At 39.9% G+C, this 27,790-nt stretch overlaps 1 protein-coding gene across 2 annotated transcripts in view; it reads left to right on the top strand.

Annotated features, from left to right (window-relative positions):
* Nucleotides 1-10,830: 10,830 nt before the first annotated feature.
* pcdh1a (protocadherin 1a) overlaps nucleotides 10,831-27,790 on the top strand; it is a 104,733-nt gene continuing 87,773 nt past the window's right edge. For both annotated transcript variants that reach the window (XM_034098319.2, XM_034098320.2), the window contains exons 1-3: nucleotides 10,831-11,366; nucleotides 18,581-19,395; nucleotides 20,337-22,523. In XM_034098319.2, the coding sequence (XP_033954210.1) occupies nucleotides 18,601-19,395; nucleotides 20,337-22,523 (2,982 nt within the window). In that variant the 5' untranslated portion in view covers nucleotides 10,831-11,366; nucleotides 18,581-18,600. The remainder of the gene's footprint in view (nucleotides 11,367-18,580; nucleotides 19,396-20,336; nucleotides 22,524-27,790) is intronic.

A 27,790-nucleotide genomic window follows, 5' to 3' on the forward strand; every position in this document is an offset into this window, starting at 1 on the left:
TAACAACACAGTTATTGACTGTCTGATCAGTATGACAGATGAGCAGATCGCCACTGGGCTTTCAACTAAAGACACAGACACGCAGAAACTGCGGCATGTGTATGGACTTATCGGTACTGCAATTTCTGAAGTGCTGAAGTGCTGGAGTGGCGTGGCGTGGCGTGGCGTGGCGTGGGGAACCTCCGGCCCACCCCTGCCGTAGAGTCTCACTCTGAGCGAGTGCTGCTGCAGCTGCTCTCGGCTTCGTCCATACTAATTAATTAATTAATTAATTAATTCAATGCTCGCCGGTTCCGCGGTTCCACATTGTTTGTTGTGAGGAGTCTGATATATTTAGTATATTTATATTTTAGTGCGACAGCCAGGGGTGACAGGCGCGTACGCGTCACAGGCAGCTTGCTGTTGCCAGATTGGGTGGTTTTCCGCATTATTTTGAAGCCTGTTTACGGTGTGTTTTAACTGGGTTTTCGGCTGAAAGGCATATGAAATCTGGCACACTTTTGAACGCCGTTATAATACAGTGCTGAGAATGAACGCACTTTTGAACGCCGTTATACAGTGCTGAGAATGAACGCGTTCTCAATTACGTTCATCTAGCGGAAATACAGTACGTTCAGTTCACGTTCGCCCAAAATATGAACGCGTTCCATGAACGATCGTTCATTGAACGCGTTCAGGTACATCACTGACCGTCAGTGACACTAGATTGCATACCAAGGCTTCTGTTCACTGTGCTATTATGTTAAAGAATAGCTAGAGCAATTATGTTTCACCTTTTTTGAAATCATTAAAGGTCAAGACTGATTGAGCTTGCATTTAGAAAAACAACATCCTCAGTGATGTACATAGAATATAAACTAGAAATTAGAATAACACTTTCCAAGATGGTGTGCATTGAAAGGTAATAAGGTGGCATTATGTTGTTATCTTTATTGTGTCCAGCCTTTGAAAATAATCAGTCTGCAACACAGTTTTAGAATGTTCAACATTAGACAACAATGACCTTATTAGTAGTCAAGAAAGTGATGCCGGTATTGTAATCTGTGTGTTATCATGGAGGAATGTGCTCCTGGAGGGCTATTATGTAAAAGGGAAACACCACAGAGAAGGTTTTCAGTCTGTTTGTGTGTTTGTAATTGGAGTAGACTGGGCTCTGGTTTGAGACAGAGGGTGAAAAGAGGTTCTGCAGCACAGACAGTATGTGAAAGACCTTTTTGAACATTAAAGCATGTATAGGGCCCTTTTAAGAGCATATCAGTATGGGCATAATATGTCCTCTTTGACAGGCTTGTAGTGAAATGAATAGCAAAAACAATCAACAATGTAAAGCCAAGGACTTAAGCTTTCAAAACAAATTGTTATGAAAGTGGATAACCATGATGATGATGTGCTTAAAGCCATACAATGTTAATACATTTAAAAATATATTTTGACGGATTATTCATTATAAGGATACCAGTGTCTTTGATATGAATGAAGTACTTATACAACAAATTCAATTGATCAGATGAGAACAGTTTTTATATGTAAAAGGCTAACATGAATACCAATTTAAACTGAACCTGGTGACCTGGACACAACTTGATGCATGTTTTAGTACAGTGGTAGTTCACTGTAGCATATAGGAATATGACTTGTTTTGCATTATCAACAATTAATCTATTTCAAAAGACCTCTGGGAAAAGTATTACTAAATAATTTAATTCACACCTAACCTGAGTTGGAGTAAAAAGCAGTCGTATATGTAGGTGGCTTTTTAGGTCAAGATCAAGTTTTTAAAAATACTGTTTGAAATATTTATGCATTAACCTTGCTACCATGGCTTTGAATAAAGTTGCGTGGGTATGCTTCAGATATTTCAGATAATTTATTCTCACAAAAGCCAATATCTACAGCCAGCTGAGGCAATAAGTGGATGTAGCATTTTTCAAACCAATGAACCAGGGAATGAACTTCTTTCATTGGTGGGGTCTAAGGATGCTATTCCTAAGGAGACGCCTCATCTGTTCCTGTTTAAGTGCAAGCAGCGCGGTCTGTGTGACAGGCTGACACACACACACACACACACACACACACACACACACACACACACACACACACACACACACACACACACACACACACACACACACACACACACACACACACACACACACACACACACACACACACACACACACACACACACACACACACACACACACACACACACTCTGCCATTTTGGTGTTGTGCATCCAAATGGGAACACATATTGTATTGTATATATTATAAATCATTAGGTTGGCTTTAATGATAACAAAAGAAGAATGATTTCCTGCTGGAGCCCGTTCCCACAGTTCTTCAGAAGCCTGAATCAGATTCTGACGTTATTAAACTTGTGGAAAAAAATATGCCTTTTCCAACATCCAATATTGAAAATAACAATACAGTTAATACAAACACATTTCTTCTGCTTATTGGAGTCTTTTGCTTTTCAAACCTTATATTTCCCAGACATATTACAGGTTTATTTAGAATATATTGCTTTAATATATCGCTTTTACACATGTTCAAATATTTAATATAAAAAGTATATCATTCCTGCATTCCTCACTTAAATGAAGATGCATTTTGGCAAGGGGATGCAGATCTTCTATATTTTATTATGTTCCGACTGCCAGCTGGATCTTGCCTTTTTTCTCATTACAGTTATACCAATATGAGCGAATAGACTTTTGATGAAATGTGTCGAGTCTGTTACCTCCTTGAACACTTGAACCTTTTTTTCCCTTTATTCAATCATCCTTTTGGACTATGAAGTTACCCAGTGAGGATCGGGCCAAGTGGATGATACTGCACTTATATTGAACATCAGTCTGCATCTAAGAGCCTAGAACTCTGTTATTTTCCTGAAATTACATCAACTATGGGATAAAAACCTTGAATCCTTTCGACTGCCATTAGAGTGAGTCTGTAATCAGCTAAACGGTTTGGCACAATACCCAGTAAATAATGAAAGTTTAGAAAACAAGACAGAATAACTTCACTTTCCACAGATCAACAACACAGTTCAGCCCCTGAATCAGACTGCAAACCTAGAGGCATGCCACCATTTGCTAATCCACTCCCATGTATAGAATGTATTTATTACTTTTTATATAATTTAATCTTTTTAAAGAGCAGGACCAAAATGCTAAGTGGCTCTATTTGCTCTCCGTCTCTCTCTGGTGTAGGGTTTGCAGCTGTGCAGTGCAGAAAATGACTGCAGGAGTGTTTAAAACCTACTGTTTCTCCATCACAAATGTTGTTGTGGCTGCTATTGCGTGCCTAACTGTCAGGAGCATGTGGATATAATCCCAACCCAGTGGCAGACATAAACAATAAACTGAAAACGGGAAATGCAAACAGTAGCTCCTGGCATGGTTAAGCCCAGACCCCCCCTCCCAAACCCTTTAAGCACAATACTGACAACCCTGCACTGCTGCATATGATCAATGTACTGAATATCAAGGCACGAGTTTAAGACATAGAGGCATGTGTACATGACATTAACAGGATTACCTAGCACAATGTACTCAGCGTGTACAATTAATATTCTTTTAAAAATTGCTTGATTGTAGACCAGTATTATTGAAGATGAAGGGACGTTTTCAAAGCACCTTTTCTTCCCATGGTCTTATATTGCATTTCCTACAAGAGGGAGGAGTGATGCGGATCCTCCCACCTCTTAATGCTCTCTGCTTCCTAGAGAACCCTTTCTGTTAATTAACTAAACCACATGGGGCCAAACACAAGTCCAAATGCCTCCTTGTTTTGATTTAACTTCACCGTATTCTCTTCCAGTGAAAAAGAGAAGGGGGCAGAGGCTGCTTCTAGAAAACATTTCTATATATATATTTCTATATATACCATTAAGTGGGAAGCTAAGGGGAATATAGGGTCAGACCAGACGTCTGAAGACTACAAAACCTTTATCAGGTTAAAAACATATCGTTTAAAACAAGTAAGATCTTGTGAAAATGTGGCTGTAAACTTGATAATATGTCTTTGATCCAGAATCATGCCATGGTTGTGAATACATGTTGAGTAAAGTTGGCGTAATAGCTAAAAAAAAAAGAATAAGAAATTAGAAAAATAATGAAACAATATACTGTAGCTTCCAAGACTTATCATGACAGAAAATAGAACAACATAATACTATCAAAATAAATATAATTTTGATAGTATTGAATGTTAGTAACCGCCAACAACAACAAAAATGGGTACATGTACACAAAGCAATAGATGGTGTTGGGACTGGGTTGGTCACCATTAAAGGCAATATTTAATATAATATATTTTAAACAACCACCCATGTCTCAACCCAGTCTCACGGCATTTCGTGTTATAGTCACGACATTTAATCTATTGATTCGTGTTCACCAACACGATTTCCCCCTTTTTTTCATGTCACACAGAACGATTTCAAAAGCAATGTATTTCTATTGGTAGTGTGTTTCCTGCCTGCACCACGTCTGTTTCCGGTGACTTTATTTTGAAATTCAGTTCCTGACGGACGGCAAAAAAGCCCGAGATTATGGAATTAAACAGATAAATAAAAACAAGGATAATTGTGTGTTATTGTTGAGTAAATAACAGTGTGTTATTTAGAAAAGAATAACAAATTAGAAGGAAAAAAAAAATGTCAGTATTCTGAGGCTCTGAGCCTCTTCTTTTGCTCACGGACGGCAAAAAAAGTTCGACATTAAACGATTTAAAATTAAAACAATAATCGTGGCTTGATATTGAGTAAGAAAACGTTTTTATGAACCCCACAGCTTCCGGTCTTCCAAGACCCGACCGGACAAATAGACGTGGTGCAGGCACGAAACACACTACCAATAGAAATACATTGCTTTTAAAATCGTTCTTTGTGACACGAAAAAAGGAGAAAGTCGTGTTGGTGAACACGAATCAATAGAATAAAAGTCGTGATAACACAAAATGCCGTGAGACTGGGTTGCATGTCTTCGTACTTGGGCTGGCTTTGTGCCAAGTGTCTTCTTCTTCTTCTTCTTTCAGATTTGTAATACATCAGTTCCTGTCTCACCGCTGAGCTCCCCACCTTTCTCATGCATGATTGTGTTTGCAAAAGATAAACAAGTGTTGAAGAGTCAACTGATAACGGGAATGGAGTGGTGGGAATATTAGCTGGTAAATTGTTCAGCCTTTGTAACTGCCAATCAGAAATGCACACATACACACACAGAGCAAAATCACGACAGGGATGACGGGAAGTTGCGCTGACAGCTTTATAAACACACCTCTTTAAATCTCCTCAGATGCCAGGGCCATTAGCAAATCAGTTGTCCATTAAGACGTCTCGTTTCGTCGGCATTTCAACCTTCAGAGAATGATGTCGTTATTTCTTCTCTATCTTTGTTTTTCTCATTGACATGACGAAATGACTGAATCATTAGGCGTACTGAAAGGAGACTTGTGCTATCATAACAATACAAACTACATGTTAACATACTTAAGGTAGAACATAGAATAGAAAGTATGTACGAAACGTTTGTGTAAAAGTCCCATTTTAGACATAATGTAATATATTGCATTCTTATAGTGATATTAATATCTCTATTATTATGTATCAACATGTTCATTATGAAGGTTTACAAAGCTGCTTTACACCCAATATAATGTAAATATTGGTGGTAAATCTGCTCTGATTGTATAGCTCTGCTGTCCTCTATTAAAGAGACATTAAAATGATGAGTGACACCAAAATAAAATCAGCTTTATGTTGATATCATGAGTTTTAGGACCGGGCACAGAGAGAACATTGAGTTGAAAATTCAGATTTAGTTTGTTTTCCATTTCGAGAATAATTTTGAAATGTCGAGAATAAAGTTGAAATGTCAAGAATGAGGGTGAACTTTCAGTTTTATTGCCAAGCATGAATGAATCAGATTTGTGTTGAAAGTCGAAAACGTGTTAATTCGTGGAGAATAAAGTTGCAACAAAAGTTCTTCCTCTTCATTTCTTCAAATTTTACCTGCACCTAATACTTATGTACTCAAATATATATACTTATGTACTCAAATATGTTCTTAGAGGAGAAGAATAATGTTTGTATTAGATGAACACGTACATGGGGTTATTTCATAACATTCGGATCAGAAAGCACAACCTTAAGTTTAACTGAATTGGGCCGTGTCCAAAAGGGAGTTGCTTTTATGATCAAACTGTGCTCCCAGAATCAATCTTTAGAAGTGCTTATAATTCATACGGAACACGATAAATAACAAATAAAGATGATGACTGGCTCTGAATTCAACAGTTTTAAAGTTTTCATTTATAGCCGACCACTTTGGCAGAAGCTGGACATTTCCACCATTTATGTGTTACTTTTAGCTTTTTCTCTATTTTGTTGTTGACCTTTTTGCTGCTTGTCTGCAAGCAAGTTTTCACACTCTCTCAATTTCATAACAAACTGTTCAGGTGTTAGACTCAATAAGTGGATTTATTTTTTTCGACTTACTCAAACTAGTTCGATATCGTTCCATACCCTGGCAACTGTTGAAGTAGCCCATCGGGTAAAATCACTACTCCACGGTTTAATGTCTCATTAAATGTGTATAAACTTCTTATATTTTAAAATATAAATTCAGCACTTTTTTTGCATCTTACTAGTTTTTATATTGGCGGTTGTTTACTTTGATGTATTCCCACACTGTCATTTGAATATACACTTAGAACTCCCTACTCCCATTACAGAATCAATGCCTGCATTTAGAAATATTAAATGATTAGATATTCTTTGTAATATGTATAGATTCTTTAAAACTAATCAGATTTACAGAGCATCAGTGCCAACTCTTCTTCACAAACAGCTGACTCCGTGGCTTGGCTTTGCCTCGGGACTGAACAGTTCAGGAATCATAAAGTTTTCTTTTCGCATCACTGCTCTGTCTTTTCCTCGCTTGACCCATCTATAAAAGCTCCTGCTCCACAAGTGGATGTGTTCCAAATGTAAATGTTCTTCAACTCTGTGTCTGTGTCTCTTCCTATCTGAGGATGATATATTGTGGTGATGTTTAAAGATTATATCCGGACCAAATCACATATGGCAGAACGATGCTGCTGCACTGACTGCGCAGCTTAAATGCTGTTTTATGTCTTTCTACACCCCGTGATGTCACAGTGGGCATTTTAAAGCAGACGACAAAATACAGTTTGGAAAAGTTAAGCCAAAATGTGAGTGCTTTAAACTTCCCTCCTCTCGAACAGCTAGCTCTTTACTAGTTGCTAAAATAAGTCTAAGAAAAAATGACCATACTTCTAAGTTAATTTATTACATATTAGACATATATTAGACATTTAACTATTGAGTTAATGGTCTCAATAGCTAGTTTCAAACCGTCTTTAGTACAGCGTTGTGTTCATTTTGTAAATTATCTTCCAATTTAGAATAAACAAAGACAATGTCCTTGAATCGTTTTAGACCTGTGACCCCCTCAGTGTCGTTTCAGTTCAAAAAAGTAAATTGTAACATTTTAATTGGCTTAAAATGTCTTGCTCATTGGGTTATACTAAACTCACCTCTTGAGTAAATGTACAAAAATAGCATCAACTAAATTGAGATTTTCAAAATGTTGCCCACACACCAATGAGTGACTCGTGGTGACTACATCCAATACTATTCTTCTGTATGCTTGTACAAAATGCCAGATAGTAAATAAGTCAAATATATAAATAATTAGATAAATGAGGACAATTAAACACCTAAAATCCAATTAAAAAGTTAAAAAGGATAAATGCTTCTTCTTTACGTCCACGTCCGTGTGTCAAAGGTGAAACACCAGCTGTGACATCAGTGACAGGGATGTGAATAGAGCCTTTGAGTAGAGCCTTTGTTAACATTTCATCCTATAGAGAGCAGTGCAGCAGCAGGAATCTCTCCTATTTTCCATTCAGTGTGGAGTTGCTCTTCAAAGTGTCGAATATTGCTGCAGCTTTTTCTATATTCCCTCATTTCCCTCTCCTTAGATGTATCCCCATTTCTGATTTGTATGTGTGCGCGTCTGTATTTGGTAGAGTCTGTACGCCTCCTGTGAAAGTGTGTCTGTTTGTCGAGGGGGGGACCTTCTCCAGGTGTGGTATGTGATAAGAGAATAGATGTAAATGTATACAGATCACATTCACAAGCCGTGTTGCCGCAACAGTAAACAAACCATGAGCTTAGAATTAAAACAGCCTGTCTGCCTACAGAGTCTTCAGGCAGCTTTAAAGTCTTCAGCGTCAATTGATGAACATAGAGATGGGTCTCTCGCAAGCATATTTTTTATTTAAGAAAACTTGCTTAATTGATGCTCTTGACTGTGATTATACAACTCAATTAGGAATTTGGAATTTGGAAAAGGACATCTGTAAATACGAGGCTGTAATATTCAGGGCACTGGCCACAGAACATGTGCTGGATAGATACCGCATGGTGGGCAGAGTCTTTTGGGGAATTTGGGAGGGTTTGAGGGTATTTTCTGCCTTTGTTCTGAGGCACCGGTTACCCTTGCCTTGTCCTCATTTTACCGCACTCAATTTCAAATATGGCGAACAGGAAAAGGTGAGTGGGAATCAAACAGGCCTGTAATCTTTAAACTGAATAAAGGGATCAAATGAAGCAGTATTTCTGCCCACCCAGTCATATCAGAAACGGACTTTGCTGCTACTGTATAGTGTACTGCCATGTGGTAAATACTTGTGTGTGCTGCTCTTGCTCTTTTTGCATATCATGTATTTATTTGTCGCTATGTTTATAAATGTCATGTTCTTATATGTTGTATGTCAGGGACTACGGATGGAAATGAGCTCAATGCTAAAATCCGGCATATTTACACTTGAAGCATTATGTGTCTTAAGTGTTCATTATTGTCCCTATTCAAATACACTATTAAATGAAACGATTACATGACAACACACTGAACATTGACCCAGACTGTCTGTGCTGTTTGGTTTAGGACAAGCACACATTTCAATTCATTCATTCTATGAGAGCCAAAAACCGATGACAATACTTGTAAGTCAGTATAAGGGTTGTTAAAACTGCTTTAAATTCTCATTTTGTATTAATTTACATGATTAAAAAGAGATACTCAAGGCAGAAAACATTTATTTTTTTCATGCACTGGTCAATGTTGACAGTTTGGGCATTTTGCAACCATAACATGTTCCAAATATCCCATATACTCTAGACATTTGTAAACATCACATTTTAGAAAACTGGGAAAGTTTAATCCTGGTTATTTTACCCAATTTTTCTGTAGTGTTTTGCAAAATGTATTGAATTTTACAATACACATCTCGGAAGGCTGTTTACTCAAAAATAATTGCTCAGTTGTTTATTCCTCAAACATGACAAATTGCCTGCTAACAATATTTTCAGATTTATGAAGTGATACAGAGATATATCCATAATCCCCTGTAGCAAAACCTTTGACTTATATTTCAACAACTAATGCATTAACATAATATATGAAAGCAAATGTATTCAGAAGAAAAATATTGTCAATGTTGTTCGAGAGCAACACAAAGCCTTATCACATGTAAACAAATCAAAATGATCTTGCTGCAAATAATTTGTTGTAACATTGACTTGCTTTATGGTTTTGACCCAATAATAGTTTTCTAGTATAGTATTTGTATACTAATACAACTTTGTTCCTCTCACATTGTGTTCTTCTCTCTTTCTAGGTGACTCATGAGCCACCTGTAAAATACACTTAAATTGTTATTAGTATGGCTGCAGAAGAGCAACATAGCAGTGGCAGTGCGTGGGCGGGAGCTCTAATGTGATTGGCTGAGGGACACTGTAAGCCTGAGTGGCAGCTCTTAATGGGAGCCCTGGAGAGGTAACCCAACAGCTGTGTGTTTGCAGTTAATGAGAGATGGGGGAGGAGTAAAGGATCACAGACTGGAAACACTGTGATAAACTCTTGCCTCAGAATGGCTGGGGAAGATAGGAAATCAAGTGTTCTCCGGAGGGGACGTTGCTCAAGGCTTTCCTTTGTTACAAAACCCGCGTTTGACTCATTGCTCCTGGTCCATTGCTTGTGTTTTAAACAGTTATGATCACTGGCATCACCGTTGTGGAAGAAAGGAGGAGAATAACTGTGGCGTGGGATGGGTTTGCTCCCTGCTGAGCCATGCTGATTTATAGCCCACAGCAAAAACATTGTTTTTTTTGTAATTACACTGTTGCAGTTTTTAAACAGATGATGTTAGTTAATCCAAATGTACACCAACAGCATTTCCATTGTCTCCAATCGCAGAAAAAAGGAAGAAGCAACAATAGGCCTATAATGTGCTTTCTTCAGACTTCAATGTTATCATTCAATTTCCCTCCTAATTCCCTCAGCTAAACAGTGTTATGTCCCCTCCTTATTATAACCGCCTGAGGGTGGCGCCAAATGAATAAATAGTGGCAGCACCAGCTTCCATTTTAGGGACATTCATTTTGCTACATGGAATGCATATCAACAAGTAAACTGTCAGTGCTACCTGTTACATCACGTTTGGACACCTTTGTGTATTTTTTGTAGCAGGGGTTGGTGTTTGCAGCAGCAGTTAACACATGCACACAGACTGCAGGAATATTCTCCAAGGTTGCATTGAATTCGCCCCATTTGAGGTGACCCAGTTTGATGAGATCTTAAACTGTTGGAAATCACACAATTTCCTGGTAGGCAGCCCGGGCATAATGTGATGTTGAGTGTGAAGTTGCTGTGTGCTGCGGTGGATGAGAGCCCCACCTCCTCCCACGCTCTGATGAGTAGGAAGAGAGATAGGCAGAGAGGGGAGAAACTAACGGAGCCACAGCATCTCCACACTTGCTCTCTGGAAATGCTTCAGGTTGGCTTCTTGTTTTAGGGTTGGTAAGCTTATTCCGTTGCACAAGAAAATAAATACAAATAACAGTCGATCAGACATCCAGTGCGTCCTTAGTTCTCACATCAGAGGAAGCGCTCTGGAAACTTGGAGCAAAGCGATGCGCCACCGGGTGCGTATCTTGGCAGGAATCAGTTCTTAAGGATTGGGAAATAGCACACAGCGGGCTATCCCTGTGGAATGATTGACCCCGCGTTTTCATGCTCTGTCTTAATATTACAAAATATATCGATCAGCTCATAACTTCTAATATTTTCCACGGACAGAATTCTACCGGGACGACACGGAATCCGGTGATTTTTTTGGAAGTTGCAAATTGCTGTGAGTGGATTTTGATACTGCTGAAGTTATTCTGATGTGACGGAGGTTTGAGGGTGAGACACCTGCCTCTGGGATCACCGGCGGACACTTCAACTGCGGACAGATCGGCGACGCGCTCATAGAGAAGTCTCTGGCTCAGGTAATGACTGCGAATTCACGGAGAAAGTTGTCGCGATTAGTCGATTTTGTCTAGATGTTTTGCACCAGGGAAGTTTCCTTCTGAAAATACTCCTAATACAACGCAGCCCATTATGCCAAACGGACTGTTTTTTTCCTACAACAAGTTGTCACAGGCGAGCTCTGTGTTACAGGTTGATGGACATATGTCAGCCACAGTAACGATGCGTGATTAAAAACGCATATAAATCGAGTAGTTATAGCCTCCTTGCGTAATGGCATTAAGTCATTATCATATATCATTGCACTTCACCCACGCTTTAATATGATGTGTGCTGGCGATCGTCTAATTGCATCTCATATCATGATTTCTTGACAAATCTGATCCATTCGCATCATTCCTTCTTCGCAAACATCACTATTTATCTTCTTTATTTGGAGTATTTTGTTTTCCATTCTGACGCACAGGCAACTAATCGCCCGTATTTTCTGTATGGAGACACTCGCGCATATAATTGAAGTGGGGGGTGAAAAAAGAAATCTTTGATCAGCGCATCCACACGGGTTCTCTCTCTCTCTCTCTCTCTCGCTCTCTCTCTCTCTCTCTCTCTCTCTCTCTCTCTCTCTCTCTCTCTCCTCTCTCTCTCTCTCTCTCTCTCTCTCTCTCTCTCCTCTCTCTCTCTCTCTCTCTCTCTCTCTCTCTCTCTCTCTCTCTCTCTCTCATCGTCTCTCTCTCTCTCTCTCTCTCTCTCTCTCTCTCTCTCTCTCTCTTCCCCCCCACATCCGCTGAGAGTCTGGGGTGTTGTTTCTCGCCACTCCATCGACCACCAGGCACATTTGTAATAGTCTGCCCCGCGTACTGATGTCGGTCTAAGTTCCCCCACACACTGGAGGCTAAGGTGCCGGTAAAACGGAGCATCAACACAGGCCTTAATTACCCAATGTTGCCCCGTATCTTACAGCCTGCCTATGAGACATACAACTGATGAATGTGAGGGTGGGAGTCGATCGATTATGAAGCAGTCGTTGGAGATGGGAGTTTGGAAAAAGACAGACTTAATTGTTAGTTCTGCCAATAATTCTTACGGACAAGTAGCCTTCTATCTATCTAAAAAAGTACAAGATGATGCTTTTAAATGTCCTGTTGTGGAACCAAAAGATAATAATTTTAATATGATATAAAACAGAGAAATTCAGAAACATCCATATGTGAGAGGCAGAAACCAGCATTTTCTGCAATTTTTCATGAACAATATCTTATCTATCTATCAAGTTCCATTTCCTCTATTTCCCACCTTTTTCTAATTGTGTTTCCCTTGCTGATCAATGGTGATGATCAATGGTGAACTTTACACATGTCCTTTCCTCTATTAAAGGAACATGGTTCAATTACATGCATTGTGTCATGTAAGCCCATCTGTTCGGTAAACAATTCATCGAAAGGTCACCAGCAGGGTTTTCTGACATGACTGATCAAACTGTTATTTGAACTTGAGAGCGTAGACCTGTTACAAATCATTCAAAAGCAGAGACATACTGAATCAGGTTATAATGAAATACACAGCCTGAAAAGGAATACAACATATAGGACCTATGATTATACATCTATAGTTGTAACAATAAGACAATAGTTGATCAGTGGGCATTTAAATGAAAAGTCGTTACTATATATTTCATTAACATGGCAGAAAACAACTGGCCTGTCTAATGTGGATATTTTTGAATTTCTCTATCTACCAAACTGATTATCTTCTGGTTCCACATCAAGACATGTAAATCAACTTGGACTTGCACTTTCTGACATTTATAGATGAATCTAGAAAAGAATGAGTCTGCAGCAAGTTGAGTCAACTGTTGCAGGTCTACATTTCCCTCTTGTGTCGTAATGTCTGAATGCAACCTCCTTGATCTAAGTGCATTTAATGGCATTCTTTGTGGAGCAGCCCACATGAATAGCTAAATGCTCCTGCCCTTAGCAGGTGTTTCCACCCAAAGGCTATTCCTTTCTCATTACCAACAGCCAGGGTTTACTGTCTCTAGGAATGCGCAGTGTAACATTTTGCAGTAAATTATTTTGGAAGATCAGCTGTAAGGGGACCTAAGCTGTGATATAGCCATCATAAATCATGCTGGTGGGAGGGTAATGGGTTTTACCTGTTATACTAGCTAAAGGCGCAGAGTCAGCCAATACATCAAATCACCTCAGTTGAGAAAATCATTAAATCATCCGTTATCTTTTCGCGCACTACCACAGCTTGGAAGAGCAGATCTTACAGATCTTGAGCTTGATCTGTGACCAAGTAACAGGTGACGGTTCAGATTCTACAGAGGAACACAAAGCCGCTGCCGTACTCTAATCATTTTCTTTGACATTATTATTAATTTGCAATTATACCTCAGTTGATTCTACCCGTGAGTCATTTCCGATGTACCTGTGGAGCGGCCAACTTAAAGAGCAAGTGTCACCCAGTCGGTCACTGAGTTGACTCAATCAGTAGATAGTCTGTCTCTATGGTAACCAGCATGGGCCACATGCTCTGCAACACAATTATACCGTTCATTGTTTTTACATACATTAAATTATGAAAGTGTAATGACATGTATGCAGCCATACACAAATATTGAGTGACTTATTATGTGACTAAATATCTGATGGATCTTATTATCATTATTTTATCCCCTTCAGCACCTAAACATATGGATTGCAAATCATTTAGCTTTACAAAACAATTGTGAAATGCTCATAAAATAAATATACAATGTTGTGGCAGTAAAATAACTGTATAAATACAGGATGCTTGTCAACATTACTTTTAAATACATTATCAGTTTTCAACTCTTCATAACTGAGCAAATATCATGTTAAAATTTCTCTTTGGTTTTTAACAACACCCGAGTGCCAGCATCCAAGAATGTAGCCAAGGGATATAAAACAAACTGCATATTTGTTTATAGCTGTAAATATGTTGGTAAAGGTGGAAAAAGCTCTGTTAGGATTAGGGTTAGTTTCAGAACTTCTGAATAATTGGGATGTTGCAATATACCTTTATTATTATGATATTATTACAAACATTACATTATGATATCATTTAAATAATAAACATGATAATATGATGGAAATAATCAAGATAAAAAATGAAAAAGCGCATAATAAACCAAGATTAAGATGAATTTGACTGAGCGGAGTATTTACATATCACGGTAATATTGTCCCCATGAATTCTATTAGCCTCGATAAGGGTGTAGTATAAATCTGTAATTTGTTCTGGTTTTAATGGTAAACATATTGTTTTCCCTTAAATAAAACAGTTGAACAGTTGATGTCGATCACATCACTATATGTCAGTGAAATTTGACAGTGACAGCAATCTTCCAGGCACAGTATGCGGGAGTGGGAATATTATAGCCGTGCTTATCTATAGAGGTCGATGGCAGGTGAAGGGGTATGCTCGGGTACATTTCTCCTGCAGGTTGTAAGTCTGTAGGGTGATGGCCATGCTGAGAAGGAGCGATGACCCACAGACTCTCTGGTCTAGTCTTGCATTAGACCTGTGTCCCCAGATGGAAGAGTTCTTTCCGCGTGGCGGCCGTAGGGGTCGTAAACTTAATTGTTGAGTAGTTTCGCTTTGACTGCATTCTTTGTTTCAAAGTTTTCAGAGAAGATACATCAAATGGAGGACCCATCAGTCAGTTTGAGTCTTTGAAAGCCCATCTCCATACTGTGGTACAGGCTGCCTTTCGTTTTCCTCTAGGTTGGAACCATCTGGACCATTGCATGATCACAGCGTGAGGCAACGTGTGAACGCTGCTTCACTGGTAGAGTTAAAGTGTTCTCCTCAGTACGAGTGGATGCGTTGATTTTATTTCGATCGAATTTTCCTCCGAATATCTGTTGCTCTTTTCTGTGCAGCTCAGTGTGTTTGTGCAGGATGATTTTTGCAGTGCACAGAGCTTATAGGAATTACAGTATGAGCCCTTTAGGCCGTGCAGAGCCCTAATAGCTCTGCGTAAAGGAAGTACAGTGTGCTGCACTCATTCAACTAGTAGCACAGCAGGGGTCGTCCTAGAATTAGCCAAGTCGATTGTCCTGTGGTGTAGCTACCTACAAAGTACATTAGCTGGAAGTTGTTATAATTATATTGTGTTTATTATTTATAATTCAGTTTACGAACAGAGAAGTTTCAAGTCAGCAGAGTACGTTTATAATAGACAAGGGGATGTCAGTGTTGAGATGCCTGATCCAGTGCAAGTATCTGCACCCCACTGGTATTCTAAAGCCCCTTTCCCAGTAGATAACACAACTCTCTAACACCCACTAACATCTGTTCAGGGAAAGGTTGTAATCGACATCCTATCCCAGTAGTCACTGGTATGTACCGGCTCCAGCTACAATCGATAGTGATGGATTTTCACACTTTTTCCCGCTCAATGCAATGATGCACTTTTACATTTTAAATAACAAACTTAAGGCAATCCTTATAATATAGATGCATACAAAAACTACGGAAAGCAGACTTTCCTGAAAGCCACCAGAATCCATTGTTGGAAACAGTATTTTTAACACGCTGTTTATCGTAAAACGCACTTTCAACAATATATACTGGTAACTCATGAACTAATCTAAACGTTCATTGTTAGTCTTACAGCTGTTAAGGAAAAGCTAAGAGAATGTTGCAACTGGCATACTCATCTACTGGGAAAGGAGTTTACTGCCTAATTTAAGTGGGTTTTCAATGTTTATTCACACATTTTGGTCGAAATGGAGTATAGTTGTACAGTTAAGTCCATACAAAAGGAGTGGTTAAGCAGAACTGATATATCAAAGACACATTGAACACACTGGAAAAGCTAACTTCTTCTAATTTTATGCTGAGTTATGTTTTGTGATTTGCCTGAATCAGCTAGTAGTCTTGTGGGTCTACCACACCATCTGGGATGGCAGATGATAACCAAGTTTTTTAGAGGATAAAACGCTGAGATGCAGGAAATGACATTCCTTGTTGGATTCAGCTGCTTTCATTCATCCATGTTGCTGCTCAGGTACATGTAGGGGACTCTTGCAAGACTTGCAGTAGTCAATGTTGAGAAATCTCAGCACATCATATGTTCCCCTTCGCCACCGCTATGCTTTGAGATGAAGGAAAACATGCTGTTAAGCTTTTGATAAAATATTTGTGAGATAGAAGCCCATGTGCACGGTGTCAGTAATATTCACCCGATAAGAGATGCTCACTGGGTGATGGCAACATGCGTATTTCACAGATAACATTCATTTTAATGTCAATGTAAACAAAGAAAAAAGAACACCAATTCACCGTGGCTGCCAGGCACGGTGCCATCTGGAAGACAGGCATGAGGCAACTGGAAGACATTAAGTCATGAGTGTCATCAACCATAACAATCATGTCACTATCAAAGTGCGCCTATTGCTTCTAGAAGTGGCTGTAATGGTAGGGGGACAGTTAGAGCAAAACAAATGTTACAACCTTTATTACGGTTTTCATATTGAAATGGTCATTTTATGGGTAAAACATTTTGCAATCTTGAAATCAGTATACAAAAAGAGACAGGGAAAATATATCACAAGTGATCATTGTCCAATGTTAACTTTCAGTTTTTTAGTGGATGCATCCGCTGATTATGTTTTTACTCCTGCCTGCCTTTTTTTCCCGTCCACACTTGAACACACAGAATGCACACTCACCGTTCACGGCACATTGACTCGAGACTCCCCCTGCAAATGTAAAAAGGGACACATCGATAACCGGGCAATTAGTGCATCAATAACCTGCACTTCCAATTTTAATGTATTCAAAAGGAATTGGATTTCTCATTGGTTTTCTGTATATTTGTTTTCTGCTGTCTCGCTTAGTACACATTTGCTTTGCTCCTCTCTGCAACAATGTTTCATGTGAGGAGATGCAGAATGTATTTGAGCTCACAATAACACCATCTGACCATGTGTATTTCTATCTTTCTCACAAGCACACAAACTAAGGCTGCGCTGATCTTCGCTTATCTTTCCCCAAGGGTCCATCAGGGAACTGGCTGATATCAGATCCAGAACCTGTACTCCTTTTTATTCTCTTTAAATTATTCTATGTGAACTGCAACACACATGTATTTCTATCTACGTGGTGATGTCGACGCTCACACACGTGCCCAAACACACACTATAAACTGGTGGCCATTACTACGCTACCCTGAGAACCGGGCCTTTATTTTTAACCCAAACGTCTGCTCTCTTTTCAATTACCAATACAACTCTACACACAGGGAGACAAAAATAATTGTATTCTAAAATCGACGTAGCGTGAACAAACCCAGTATTCTTTAGCTGGAGGGAATACAGATGAAAGAAGACGCTAAAATAATGGGTTGTAATTACGGAGTTGAAAGGTTCAAAATCAAACACAATGATACAATGTTTAGTTAGCCAGTAGCAATAGAGCGCAGATGGAGAATTCTGCATTGTGCATTGTTTCAACCTGCATGTGGTAGTAGTTGCTTAATCTACACAAAAATACCTGTTTGCTATACAGTACCTCTCTTAGAAGGCAAGCTCTCGTTGTTAGAGGTCTCCTGTAATGAAAACGATCAATTACCTTCATCAATGGACACTATATTGGCAAGTGTGTAAGGTTTCATGTGTGAGGTTTTTTTTTTTTTTACCATAGGTTCCTTTTAAGCAACATTGCTTCCCCGCTCAATGTCTAGGAGTGTAATAACAAAATAATGAGTCTCTTAGGCAATTTGATTTTGTAGTACACTTTTATTTGATTACGCAGCTGAAACAATGCGATCCACACCAGCCCTCGAGTTTGTTGTGTGTGTGTAAGCTCACAAGATACAATTTCTTGTTCCTGCTGTAATGTACACGGGATATTTGTAAGGCTGAGACATTCATAGAAGTTATTGAAGCTCTGGGACAGAAATTAAACCAAGCCGGGAAATTGTTATCATGCCTCTTTTCCCTTTCTTGTTATTATTGTCTAATTATTATATTTTGCTCCGAGGCCTGTTCCAGATTTTTCTGTTATAATAAAGAAAATACACTAAAGACATTTTTTCTTTACCGACCGCATGTATCTGTCTGGTTTTAATAACCTTTTGATGTGAGTTTCTTGCCTTTATGTAAATATAAAAGTTCAGCAAATGTTTGGCCAGGTATTTAATAGCTTAATCCGAACCAACAGAGACACCATTTTGACAGAAATACTCTTTGTCATTTTACAGGCAGATCTTCTGATGACCTAATGGAACCAAATGTACGACAAGTGCTGTTCTGGGTCCTGGTGCTGCACTGTGGTTCTGCTGAGGGCAGCATCCTGTACAGGGTCCAGGAGGAGCAGCCCCCCAACACTCTGATTGGTAGCCTGGCAGCAGACCAGGGCCTACCAGACTCAGGCCATCTCTACAAGCTGGAGGTCGGGGCACCCTACCTACGTGTTGATGGGAAGACGGGGGACATTTTCACCACTGAGATACCCATAGACAGAGAGACCCTGAGGGACTGTCGAACCCTGGTTAAGGGTAAGCCTTGCTACCTTGAATTTGAAGTATCGGTGACAGACCTGATACAAAACCAGAGCCCACGACTGATTGAAGGACGCATTGAGGTCCAGGACATAAATGACAACACTCCACAATTTCCCTCTTCTGTCCTCACCATCTCCGTCCCTGAAAACACAATCATGGGGGCGCTATTCTCCATACCTCTGGCTACTGACAGGGACTCAGAGAGGAATGGGGTGGCGGATTATGCTCTGACTGCAGGGCCAGATGCAGCAACCCTGTTTGGCTTACAGGTGGCTGACGACAGGGGGGGGAAGCTCCCGCAGCTTATTGTCCTGGGCAACCTAGATCGTGAGTTAAAGGATTCCTATGATCTCACCATCAAGGCAATGGATGGAGGAAATCCACAGCGCTACAGCAGTGCTCTGCTGAGAGTGGTAGTCACTGATGCCAACGACAACTCTCCCAAGTTTGAAAGGTCCACGTATGAGGCGGAAGTGTCCGAAAACAGTCCACCGGGGCACTCTGTGTTGCAGGTAAGGTTTGGCAGCAAACAAACTTGACTTCAAGAACTTATTTTCTTTGAAATAGGACATTGAAATTGCAAAGAAAATTGTTTTTGCTGCTTGATGTACTATATTCAGCAACTAAGAAACACAGACTCAAAGAAAGAAACACTCAATAATACATAATGAAATACACAATTTATCAAGTTTTTGAAAAATGAGTCATGTTTCTGCAGTGCTTATTCCTCAGATACAGAACTCTATTGAAAATTAAATTCAAAGATAGATATTTTATTCTGCCATTGTGCTTTAAAATACTTAAAAGTAGCCCTACAACTCTGAATGGTCAAAATGTAACCTCACATGCGGAATTGTTGGGAATCCAAGGGCCAAGCTTAGTTCTTGTCAACTCACAGATAATCATATTCACATTTAAAAAATACGTTATTTATAAGTTGTTTCAATCCCATTACTCTTATGTGCATTTTGATATTTGTACAACACAATATACAATTATGTATATACAGGTAATTAAGCTGCATATTGTTTTTTGTGCTATTATACTTACATGGAAATAATTAGAGATCCACAATGACTGTACTCAAAGAGTGTATGCTTTGTTCTGCTTCCCAAAGGGAACTTGTACCAACTGTCATGGAAGAAAAAGCAGCCCTTATATTTTGCCATTTGGTTTAATGTGAATCTTTTCTATTCCCCATGTCTGTAATAAAGGGAAGGGTGGGGGGGGGGAGACCCATCAAAAGCACAGAGGAAGGGCAATAATAAAACATGCCTAAATAAAGCTGTTCACTTGCTGTGCTTTGAAGTGATCAGGCACCCGCTGATTAATGTATTCATTCATTCATTGACCAATGATTAGTAGAGAAAATCCTACACTGACTTCCTTTAATTCAACCACACAGCGCTGCACATAAATCACGCCTTTAACCACAGAATTCCTTTCATTTCAGGTCAAAGCGAATGACTCTGACATGGGCTCTAATGGAGAAATTGAGTACACCCTTCACCAAGCAGTAGACCCAGTGTCGACACTCTTACGAATTGACCGGTCCACCGGCATTATCTACGTTAAAGGATCTCTTGACAGGGAAGAAATCAGCAGCTTGTCTTTCTATGTGGTGGCGAGGGATAAGGGTCCACAACCTAAAAGCTCAAAGACATTTGTTACAATTGAGGTGACTGACCAAAATGACAACGCCCCAGTTGTGGAGATTCGGGGAATTGGTCTTGTGACACACACCGAAGGAGTGGCCAACATTTCAGAGGACATGCCAGTTGGAACCGCTGTTGCTTTAGTGCAAGTGTCTGACAAGGATGAGGGAGAGAACGCTATGGTCACTTGTGTAGTCGCAGGAGATGTGCCGTTCCAGCTTCGCCCTGCCAGCGACTCATCCATTGACAGTAAGAGGAAGTATTTCCTACAGACAACCACTCCCCTCGACTACGAGAGGATTAGGGATTACCGAGTCGAGATTGTCGCTGTTGATTCTGGAAATCCGGCCCTCTCTAGCCAAAATTCTCTGAAGGTGCAGGTGACTGATGTGAACGACAACTCTCCAATATTCTCCCCAACATTGTTTGAGGTAGATTTCGCCGAAGAAAACCAACCAGGGGAGAAGGTTTTGGATGTTATAGCTTCAGATGCTGACAGTGGCACGAACGCTGAACTCCTTTATAGTATTGTGGCAGACTCATCCATCAAAGGTCTGTTTGAGATTGATCCAAATACGGGCACAGTAAGAGCCCGAAGCCCCCTTGATCGTGAGCATAAAGAACGCTACGAGATCCGGGTCACGGCAGCAGATAAAGGGTCACCTGTTCATAAAGGGACAGCAACTGTTGTAATAAACGTCCTTGACCGCAATGACAATGACCCCAAGTTCATGCTGAGTGGCTACAGCTTTTCAGTTTTGGAGAACATGCCTCCTCTCAGTCCAGTTGGCATGGTGACAGTCCTGGATGTGGACAAAGGGGAGAACGCCCTGATTGATCTGTCTGTAGAGCCTGATGGAGGAAAGTTTGTCGTTCAAAATGGAACAGGCACCATTCTTTCAAGCATCTCGTTTGACAGGGAGAAAGAAAGCAGCTATACTTTCCGTCTTAAAGCGGTGGATGGAGGAGAGCCCCCTCGGTCTTCATATGTGGCCGTCACGATCAATGTACTGGATGAAAATGACAACAACCCTGTGGTTACCAAACCCTCCAATTCCTCCTTCAGGCGTTTGTCACCTCTAGCTTCCCCAGATAGCCACGTTGAGATAGTGGAAGCCGAAGACCTGGATAGTGGGCCCAATGCCGAGCTGGTGTTCAGTATTTCTGGCGGAAACCCTTACCAGTTATTCCGCATTTCACCGTCCAGTGGGGAGATCACTCTAGCAAAAGAAATGACCCGAAAACATGGCGGCCTGCATCGCCTAGTAGTGCGAGTGAGTGACAGGGGGAAGCCTGCACGTCATGCCACTGCCCTGGTCCACATTTATGTCAATGACACCATCTCAAATGTCAGCTTAGTGGAGGCTCTAGTAGGACACAGTCTTTACACTCCACTGGAAAGGGACATTGCTGGTGATCCTGACTATGGTTTCGCTGCACAGCGTAGTAACATTTTGTTTGGAAGCCTTGCCGGAGTGGCAGGTGTTGTCATGTTGATCCTGGTGGTGGTATTTATCCGACACCGCATCCAGAGAGAAACTAAGAGTGGGTATCAGGCTGGCAAGAAAGAAACAAAAGACTTATATGCGCCCAAACAAGCACCAAAACATGCCAAAGGCAAACGAGGAAGGAAAGGAAAGCCCCAAAAGTCCCCCAAACCACTCGGGGAAGATGAAGAAGTCAGCCTTCAAAAGAGTCTCAAGTTCAACCTCGATGGAGTGAATGATAGCCCCAGGATACACCTGCCCTTAACATATTCTCCAGGAAGCCCAGATATAGGCAGGCACTACCGCTCCAACTCCCCCTTACCCTCCATCCAGCTGCAGGCCCAATCCCCTTCGGCCTCACAGAAGCACCAGGCTGTCCAGGACCTTCCTGCCGCCAACACCTTTGTAGGAACCGGAGGAGACGACAACTCTACCGGCTCAGACCAGTACTCAGACTACAGCTACAAGACCAGCCAGATGAAGTACAGCAACAAACAGGTAAGAACATGACTCACACAAGCTGTTGTGTAGGTGTTAGAAAGTGTGTCTTATTGTGTTAGGATTTGAGGAGAGATAATTAACTTTAAGAAATCACGAACATTACTCATCCTGTTGCAAAAAGTGTAATACATCTGATAGAATGAACAACTTATACTATATGAAATGCTATACAGTAACATGTCAAGATCTACTTGAAAAGACAATAACATGATCTCATGCATGACATGTGTTACTGTCCTTTCATCCTAATTCAAAATGTGTTCTCTGCAGAACAGTACATACTGTGTGTCATGGCAGATTAAGGAACACATATACCCCCATTAAAAAAATATACAACTTGTTAAAAATTCATTAAATACTTCTCTTTCGAGTTGGCAGAGAAATGTGGCTATGGTCGCATGGATGACCATAGTATTCTTTAGGGGAAAGTGTTATTATGATCCAGTTATAGATATAATAATCCGTTTGTTCTCTTATATTAAGTGCAGTGAAAGGCTGCCATAATAGTTTTTACTGTTTTTGCTCCAATGTAACATCTCTGGAGGGTGACATTTCATACACTGGAAAGAGTAAGTTGCTGCACATATTAACTTCAAGTTTGTGGTCAAATGTTGCACTTCTAATACGGAAAACTTTGACGGCCCTCCATATGTTTCTGCATGGGGTTGTTCAGTGCAGTTGAGCAGGGATGGTCCATTTCTCAGTAGCTTGCTTCGGCTCTTCTGCCTGACCTCTGGTGCTCTGATCTCAGCGGGTCACTTGCTACACTTATCTCTCTGCTCCTTATGCTCTTATCTCCTCTTATCTGGACAACATTTGGCAAGACCTGAATCGCCATGGAAACAGAAATATTAATAGACTTAGAGGGGATTACGAGAGAAAAAATGGTGGAGTCTAGGGATATTGTGTCTCTAGGTTTCTGTGTCATCTGCAAGTGCGTGCATGGACTAGACACGTGTAGATTTCAATTGGTGTGTGTTTCTCAAAGCAGACTGCCGTCATACTATTATCTTTAAATAATACATATTGTTATTCCATCCGTTTTTTCAGATAGCTATACACTATTGACATTTAGCTCCCTTTTTCCTGTAATTACTGTTTTAAACTTCCATTCCACTGAAGAAAATAATCCAGTAGGTAAAAAGGAGGTAGTTTAAAACAACTTCAAAGAACACCCAAATCCAAAGACTGCCTACTTCAAAGGCATTCATTCTCAAACAAACATGCTGCATCCACAATCAGTAACCTAATGTGACAGATAGTTCTCGCCACCTCTGAGTGAAAACTGAATTATTTGGGAATCACACAATAATGACAAGCTCTAACAGTGCAATAGTCTTGTTGCTACAGGGGCACATTTTATGGAAAAAGATATTTGACAGTGATGTAAACGATTCATTTTCATCCAAGACAAGTTGACATCGGCTTTCAAGATGCTTTCATATATCAAATCACAGTGTCATGCATACAAAACTGTTTGACATTCTCCTAGGGCTTTACAGATAAAGTTTGACACATGGAAAAAAATTAGCAAAAATAGAAGTGGAAAATATGCCACCGAGTGCTGAACAAGTGTAGGTGACACTTGTTTATTGGAGATATCTTCAGAGCCACTATCACAGTTGGCTGGTTGGTGGTTTCAGCAGATGCTTGCTGACAGCTTAGGTGAACACAAGCCTTTGTGGGTGGAGTCAGTTTAGAGAACAGTCACCACTGTCTCCTTGATGGACAACATTAGGGACCAAAATGACTGCAAGCCACAGGGTTTGTCTGGGTATTTGTGTGTAGTGCCAATCTCTGTTTGTGTGTAGATTCACCGCTCGGTAAAAGACTGTTAATTGTAACTGTGGCACAGATGTACGCTCGCAGCTCTTGACAGTGTTTGTGGTTTCTCAATATGATAACAAAATGTGTATGAGACAGATCTCAAGTGATTGACAGGCTGTGTAAAAACATGGACAGATGTTGAAGCTCATGTGACACACCTCAGCAGATGCTGTCTCATGTATGACATCCCCTCTTACATCAGGAAGAACAGATTGACCAAAATATATAATTAAAGTTTCTGCCAAGTGATGTGACAGATGTAGAGTGGTGCCCTTGCTTTAATTAACTGTGCCACACTTGACAATGGCTTTTCATTGGGAATGTAGTCAGGTGTCTGTGTTTCTACTAAACCGCTTCATGTCTACATGTATCAGCCAGAATGTGTATCGATTATGTTCACATGGAATATAAATAGCCTTTCTAGTCAAACTTTTTTGTACTTTACAGTTTAGCTTTGTAACTATCTGCAGCCTTGGCTTTACTCCAACTCCCTAAATAGCAATCCATAAATGGGTGGAAAGAAGTTTAAATTAAGACACTTATATGTTGTACATTATTAAAGATGGGGATGTTTTGCGCCTACGGGGGTAGGTTAAACTGAAAATAGGTTCAGGGTTAGGGTTGGACATGATTTAAATAGGGCTTAGGTTACGTTTACGGACTAGTGCAACACACTTTACAAAAAGGACCCTCTTTGCAGGGTTTAGTATTTAAGACCCGGCTTGGTCTGGAGAACCTCTTTTAGCTGGGATATTCCTAAATTGCCTTTGCATTGATTTATATGTTAACACCATTACTGTGATTGGATGAAAAACTTTGCTTCAAACCAATTAATTTATCATTTTAAAATGTGGTTACTGTTATCGTCTGTCAGCACTCCCGCCCCCCCTAACACACACCACAATACAGAAAATAGCATTGTTTTAAGTGGGTGGTAAAACATATAAAGAGAGTGTTGAGGAAAAATGGTTAAGTATATTTTTGCTTCTTAGGGCTTGTTAGTATTTGTTTGCTCGTAGAAAATCAAACTTTACGCCTGCACCAACCCCTTTGCAATGCCTTTTGATTATTTTACTTACCTTTAAGTACACATTTTTTACTTGAAATGTTGCGAGGTACACTCATACCTGTATGTATTAATAGCAATAATTAATATTTGTTTTGGGTGCTTTTTGGAGAATGTTGGTTATTTGATCAGGTCAATTTGAAGAGTTCCCTATTGATTGTAAGTTTGTCATGCATGATCTTTTCAAGGTATTGACTCACTCTGCTTTGGTCTTTTTCAGTCTAAAAACATCCAATTAATTCATGAATTCATCGGAGGACCTTATCTTATTAGAAGAACATCCACACCTCTAAATGATAGCCTTGATACCAGATGGCTGAACAGCAGAACATATAAATATTGTATGATGTATGTCATGAAAAGTGGAGCAGGTGCACCCAAATGCAGGACGCTGCAGGCAACATGAATTTGAAGACATTACTGAGGCACGGCACAACTGAACAGCATTGAACTCAACCAAAGCAGGTGTTTAGATGGGAAAAGGAGGGAGAATACAGAAAAAGAACAAAAAGTATCATCAAAAAGTCTGAGGAACTATGGATATCTATCCACAATGTGCCACTGTAAACTAACGAATGGTTTGCTTAGAGTGCCAAACCCAAGTAGATGTTTCAAATGTCCTATTTATATCCCAACATTATTTGTATAAGTCTGTGTCAGCTATATTTGTTTTGTTTCCTACAGTATGGGCTAATACTGCTATCAATTCAGAAACATTTTGATCGCCCTCCCCCAAAGAGATTTTTCAGCCCTCTAATTGATTTAGATTAACCCACTTTCAAAAATAATTCTTGAAATGCAGTTTCCTGCGTATAGTGTATTACAACAGCCTCTAAACATAGTTGTGCACGAAAATAAACATTGCCTCACAAGAAATCCGACATAAATCTTTTTCTTCCTAAATGACTTGTTCTAAAAACAAACCAGTCAAATGCCTAGAATAGACACATGCATCCAAAAACAGTAAGCACAACTGTAACCAATGGTTTTCATGTACTGTCTGTCTAAATCCAATGCAATTAAAAACAAAGGATATATATTTCTTCAGTGCAGATGGAGTACAATTTCATGATGAGCAGAGAGTAAGACGGCCTGTTTCAGGATGATTGAAAGACTCCGTTCGCAACCACTAGCAACACTAAATGTTTACAATTCTAAATTTAAGTGGATAAAGCCCACCAACAGCTAGAAAAGAAATACCTGAGCCAGTTTCTCTGTCTGTTAGGAAAAACAATGTATTCTTGGCAAGAAAAAACAACATCAAGTGCAAATGTACCAACAAACAAACCCAAACTGTTTTTATTCTAGTTTCAACACACATGATGAGCTCTCTGCATGAATGCTGTAGCCTCCCAGTGCACGAACAAGGCTCCTTACAATTGCTTTCACTCTGCTTGCACCTGTTTGGGTAATATTATAATTGAAGTGGGGACATTGGGAATTTTCCTCAGGGTCTTGGCAAGTTAAACCACTCTCATGTATGTCACACTTTTGTTACATAGCCTGTTTCACATACAGGAAAGTAGGGATATTTCAAAGGAATATTCATTAATATGGGAATATATGTTTACATGGATAATGCACGCTTGTGTCGTGTATCAATTCCAGTAGAAATTGCAGGTAATAGTTGTGTTTTAAATGTAACACCATTCATAATATAATATATACATGAACAGTATGGTCACACAAACATGCACTAAATTGCTGTTTAAAAAAGTATAATTAACCAACAAAGTTTCCACACTGCTGCTTTAAAATCTTACGTAGAAATAACATGTTAAGCTTCACCTTTTTATAACAGGACTGCTGAAGGTTTTGGCACTCTTACAGTTTCCACATGTCATCACCTTTGAATGTGTGATATTGCATGATGGTTGCTGGAGAAACCAGAGCCTCACTTAGTCCATTGGAGCTGATAATTAGCCCTTTTGGGTACAAGAGCTGGCACCTTTTTTCACACTTTACTTAATGAGAATCCTGCTATTGAACACAACACAATGCAAGGGGTATGACATGCGGATATTCTGTGTAAACTGGCAATCATGACTTCCTGAAAAGCTGTAAACGCACCCTTTTATACACACGGTTAATATACGTTATTTATCACAAATAGATATGTGTTGTCCCCCTGAGAGCTCCTCGTTCATCACCCTTCCTGTCTGCATGTAGCCTAAAGCCATTCTTCAAGCAGGAAAGGGGATAGCATGAGTCACTGCGAGTCTTAATTAACCTGCTTCTTTGTTAAGCAGGGCCCACACTTTGTGAACTTTAGGCATCCCTTTGAGCTGGGATTAGCCCAATTTAGCCCAATGCTGCTGTTTCAACTCAGCAGAGGTGCATTACAGACGAGGCCGGAGGCAACATTAATTGT

Source organism: Pseudochaenichthys georgianus, chromosome 14, assembly GCF_902827115.2.
Source record: "Pseudochaenichthys georgianus chromosome 14, fPseGeo1.2, whole genome shotgun sequence".
Lineage (NCBI taxonomy): Eukaryota > Metazoa > Chordata > Actinopteri > Perciformes > Channichthyidae > Pseudochaenichthys > Pseudochaenichthys georgianus.